Genomic DNA, 4,568 nt, shown 5'->3' on the forward strand with positions numbered 1-4,568 from the left:
GAGAGCAGGCCTCGAGTCTCTGCTGGAAACCCAGTGGCCCTGCAGCTTCTCACGGGTCCTTCTCCACTAAGCGGGGTGGGGGAGCATGCTGGCCGCTGAGCTCTGAGATGGGCGTGGCTGTCAGGGACGGCGCGACCTGTGCGGTGGGGCCGCGGCCGGGACGGAGCCCGACCTAACCGGGGAACTTAGCCAGCTGGTGCCGAGCCTGCACCAGCCGCCTGTGCTGCTCCTTCAGGAACTTCCTCTTGTCACAGGTGTCACTGCGTTCCTTCAGGAGCCAGTCGTACTGCTCCTTGTCCTGCAGCAGCTGGAGCATGGCCTTCTGCAGCTGTTGGCCGAATGACTGAAGGACGAAGAACTGGATCATCAAGGGGATGTGGGTGGACAGGCGGTTGCCGGTCTCCTGGAAGGAACAGTTCACAAAAGGGTTGGGACATTGCGACGTGGACACTCCCAGGAGGGACTCGGACCTGGCCGGCTGGCGCAAGGCGCCCCCGGCCTCAAGCCCGTCAGCATCCCTCGCACACCGGTACGCAGTGTGGGGCGCACCCTGCTGGGCGTCGGGGCTCCGGCTGGACAGCCAGCATGTCCTGACGGGGCAATGGTCGCCTCCGACGCACGGGGGTAGAATGCGCTTCGGGAAGGTGAATGGACAGCACAAAACCTACACTTTCGAATCACTGACACCTCCGCTGAAAAGATTTCACGACTTTTTAAAAAGTCAGCACTAAGATTATTTGGCGGAACGGAGGCCGTCGGCCGAGCGCCCCAGGAGGGAGCCCCTGGTGTTCCGTGCCGGGCGAAAGGGGGCTTCGGCCCTTCCTTCTCCGTCCCCAGCCCCACCTGCCAGCGCAAGGGTTCTCCCTCGGAGGTAGGTGACCGCTCAGGACGCCGACACACGCTCGCCCTCAGCGAGTTCTGGGACCGATCTGAGCCTTGGTTTCCTTCTCTATAAAATATTAGCGCCTGGCCTCGTGGGACAGTTAAGGAGCTGGACTGAGCTAAAAGATAAACGTTTTGCAAGATGCCAGGCACACGAGAAGCACTCAGTGAGCGTTAACCCAGAGGACAGCGACGTAAAGATGGCAGGTACGCCACGCGTCCCAGGAGGAGAGTGAGCTGAGGGGGTGGCCTGTCCCCACATGGACACGGAGGAGGGGTGAGAAGGGACGGGGTGATAGGGGGCATCCAAGAGGGGCGCTGAGGGCCACGAGCACTGGACTCTGACGTGGGAGGGTGGACGCAGCCGAGAGGGGTGGCTGGAATCTGGGCTGACAAAACCAGGTGCCCAAAGTGCCTTTCGAGACTTTCCTCATGAACATGGCTGCAAGAGTCACTTTCTCATCCTCCTGGAGATTGTCCAAAACATCAATAGCTTTGGTGGCAGAAGGAGACAGGTGACGGACCACGTGTAGCCAAAGCAGCAGCCGTCGGGCAGAGGTGCATGGGAGCAAGGCCCGGAGGAATGGGGACAGGGAGCAGCATGTGACGGGCAGGGTGAGGGGGCTCCTTTCCCAGGGTGGGTCTAACTGGGGAGCGAGGCTGGTGGCAGAAGTCCCTTCCGACGGGGTTGCTTTTGGGGCCACATAGAGACCCTCACAGGTGGGCCACGTCTGCATGAGACCCACTCTGCTAGCTGAGAAGACATTTCTGTGTGGCAAAAATCGGATCCCCTGGGATTTCCCCAGTGCTCACAGAGACACTGTGAAAATCACTGACCCAGGGAAGTCCGATTCATTTAACAACGCGTGCACTTGGGGCAGTGGTGGCTCCAAACATGTCCTCCGCCCGATGACGGGGTCTGCGAACGTGTCCCTCACCCCCCAGCCCCTCTCTGCAAAGGGCAGAGGTCGCAGGAGGAATATCGGTGCCCAATCAGCTGACGTGATGATGGCGGGGGGGGCATCCTAAATTATCTGGAGGGCCCCACACAAAGGAGCGGGGGAATGCCAGAGGGAGGCGTGACTCCAGAAGGAGGGAGAGACGCCACAGCGCTGGCCGTGAGGGCGGAGCAGGGACCACGGGCAGGGAATGCGGGCTCCGCCAGAAGCCAGCCAAGGCAAAGAACAGGTGCACCCCAAGGGCCTCGAGAAGAAACACAGCCCTGCTGACACCCCGCTTTGAGCCGGTGAGGATCACACACCACGGAGAGTTAAAGTCGAAGACGAGACAGGCTGCCCGTCCGCTTCCCTGTGGTTTCAGGCGGCACTAATGGGACCCGTGGAGGCAGAAAGAGGGAGCTGAGGTTTTGCGATTGGAACGGGGAGGGGAGCGGTCGTTGGGAAAACTCTAAAACCACGACAGACAGTAAGGGAATCAGTATGAATATGGGTGTGGAAAATACACAGAAAGCACATCCGCCACCAAAAAATGAAAGTATAATGGAATAAGAGACCCACTTACGATAGGGGCAAAGGTGAGGGAAACCCGTGGGAATAGACTGCAGAAAGGCACGACCTACGTGAAGAGAACTTGAAAACACTCCTGAGGCCCCCAGAGTTGATCTTAGAAACGGAAAGGCCCGTGGTGGTCTCGGGCAGGGAGATTGACTGTCACGAAGATGCCAACGCTTCCCCCCGCAGACCTGCAGAGTGCATGTGCTCCCAGTGAGAACACGAACCCTTCCCTTTTTTCAGAAGGAACTGGACACGCCGATTCTAAAATCCATACGGAAACTGGAACAGATAAGGATGGGCAGGAAATTTCTGCACGGGAGGAAGTGACGGGACGTCCGCATCCGCAGCGGCGCCTTCACAGTGGCCCGTGCGGTAGGACCAACGCGACTCGACGTCCGCGGATGGAAAAGTGGGTAAAGAAAGTGTGCTCCCTAGATGCCACGGATTAGCGCTCTGCTTGAAGCAAAAAGGAAGTTGTGGCACGTGCTACAACAGGGACGAACCCTGAGAATATTACGTGACGTCAAATGTGCCAGGCTCAAAAGGACAAATATTATACGAAGCCACTGAATGAGCTACGTAGAGCGGGAGGATTCACGGAGACAGGAAGTGGAAAGGTGGCGGGCAGGGAGGAGGGTGGAGAATTAGCGTTTCATGAGTGCGGAGTTTCTCTTTGAGGAGATGCACGGTGGCGATGGCTGAACGAGCATGTGAATGCACCTCATGCCCCTGAACCGTACACTTAAAAATGGTTGAAATGGTCAATGTCATGATGTATATTTTACCACGATATAAAAAAGGGAAGTAGGGGCGCAGGAGGGGATTACTAAGTAGATACTTAAACACTGTATGAAGATCAACCAACGACGTCCTATTGACACTGGTATATGAAGCGCAAACCAGTAGAACAGAATTCAGGATCTAGAAAAAGACCAGAATACGTAGGAGAAGAGACAGTGTGAAAGGGGCTGTCGTGCACCAGCACAGACAAGAAGGAGTCTCCGGTGATGGTACCAGCTGTTAGCCGCCCGGAGCCTGGTTCTTGACATCAAATAATTCCGAAAGGATCAAAGGTTTAAGCATAATACTCGAAATAAGTGACTTGGAGAGAACACCGTAGACTTGGTTTATACATATCTCACAGACAAAGTCCTTTCAAAGTCTGTCGAAAAGCGCAGAAGCCCCCAAAGAAACGACTCGTAAACCGAACCCACAAATCTAGAAAACTTCGGCATCGTCTCAAACCACCATGCACAGAGCCACGAGGCGGATGACAAAGTGCCGAGCAAATCTGCATCGCAGACCTCCAAGGGCAAACGCCGCAGCCTAGAAAGGGCTCCGACTGGATGGACAGTTTACTGAACCGGAAACAGAAATAGTTCCCACACTATGAAAACCTGTCTACGCCATCACGACAAGAGAGATGCGAATTAAAACTACAACGAGATACTGCTTTTCACCTACCCGACTGTCAAAAAAAACAGCAACTTTAGCGCAGACTAAACCGGCAAGCACGGGAAGAAACAGGCTTTCCATAGGTAATATAACATAGTCAAAGAATCGATATCAAACAAGCACTATCTTTGCCCCAGGTGTGACAGTCACTTTCATGTGTCGGTGTGGCCAGGTGATAGGACCCAGTTATTCAATCAAACACCAATCGAAGTGCCGCTGCGAGGTATTCTGTAGAGGTGGTGAACATCTTCGATCAGGTGACTAACTGAAAGAGGTTATCGTTGATGATGTGGGTGGGCCTCACCCAATCAGGCGAAGGACTTAAGAGCAAACTAGAAAGAAACCCTGCCCGTGGACAGCACCTTCCCCTGCAGCCCAAGAATCCCCAGCCTGCCTTTCTTGGCGGTCTTCCTATGGATGTTGCACTTGATTGGCCAGTCCCCACAATCCATTAGGCAGCTCCTTGAAATAAATGTCTTTATGCACATCTACCCTGTGGGTTCCTGGTACGACCCTGTTTAAGAGACCAGGAATCTCACTTCCAGCAACTTGTCCTCTAGATGTATGACTCACGAACGAGGCTACTCACTGCAACTCCACTGTGTGAGCAAAAGGCTGGAAACAAACGGTGCCTGTTATTAGGGGAACGGGCTCAGTATGCTATATCCATTAAACGAGATATTCAGCCGCCCTGGAAAAGAGCAAGGTGGCTCCGTG

At 54.9% G+C, this 4,568-nt stretch overlaps 1 protein-coding gene across 1 annotated transcript in view; it reads right to left on the reverse strand.

Moving 5' to 3' along the window:
• MX1 (MX dynamin like GTPase 1) overlaps positions 1 to 4,568 on the reverse strand; it is a 24,137-nt gene continuing 19,569 nt past the window's right edge. Inside the window, exon 14 of the mRNA XM_023538201.1 lies at positions 1 to 494. Coding sequence (XP_023393969.1) covers positions 173 to 494 — 322 coding nt within the window. The 3' untranslated portion in view covers positions 1 to 172. The remainder of the gene's footprint in view (positions 495 to 4,568) is intronic.

Source organism: Pteropus vampyrus, unplaced genomic scaffold, assembly GCF_000151845.1.
Source record: "Pteropus vampyrus isolate Shadow unplaced genomic scaffold, Pvam_2.0 Scaffold214, whole genome shotgun sequence".
NCBI lineage: Eukaryota > Metazoa > Chordata > Mammalia > Chiroptera > Pteropodidae > Pteropus > Pteropus vampyrus.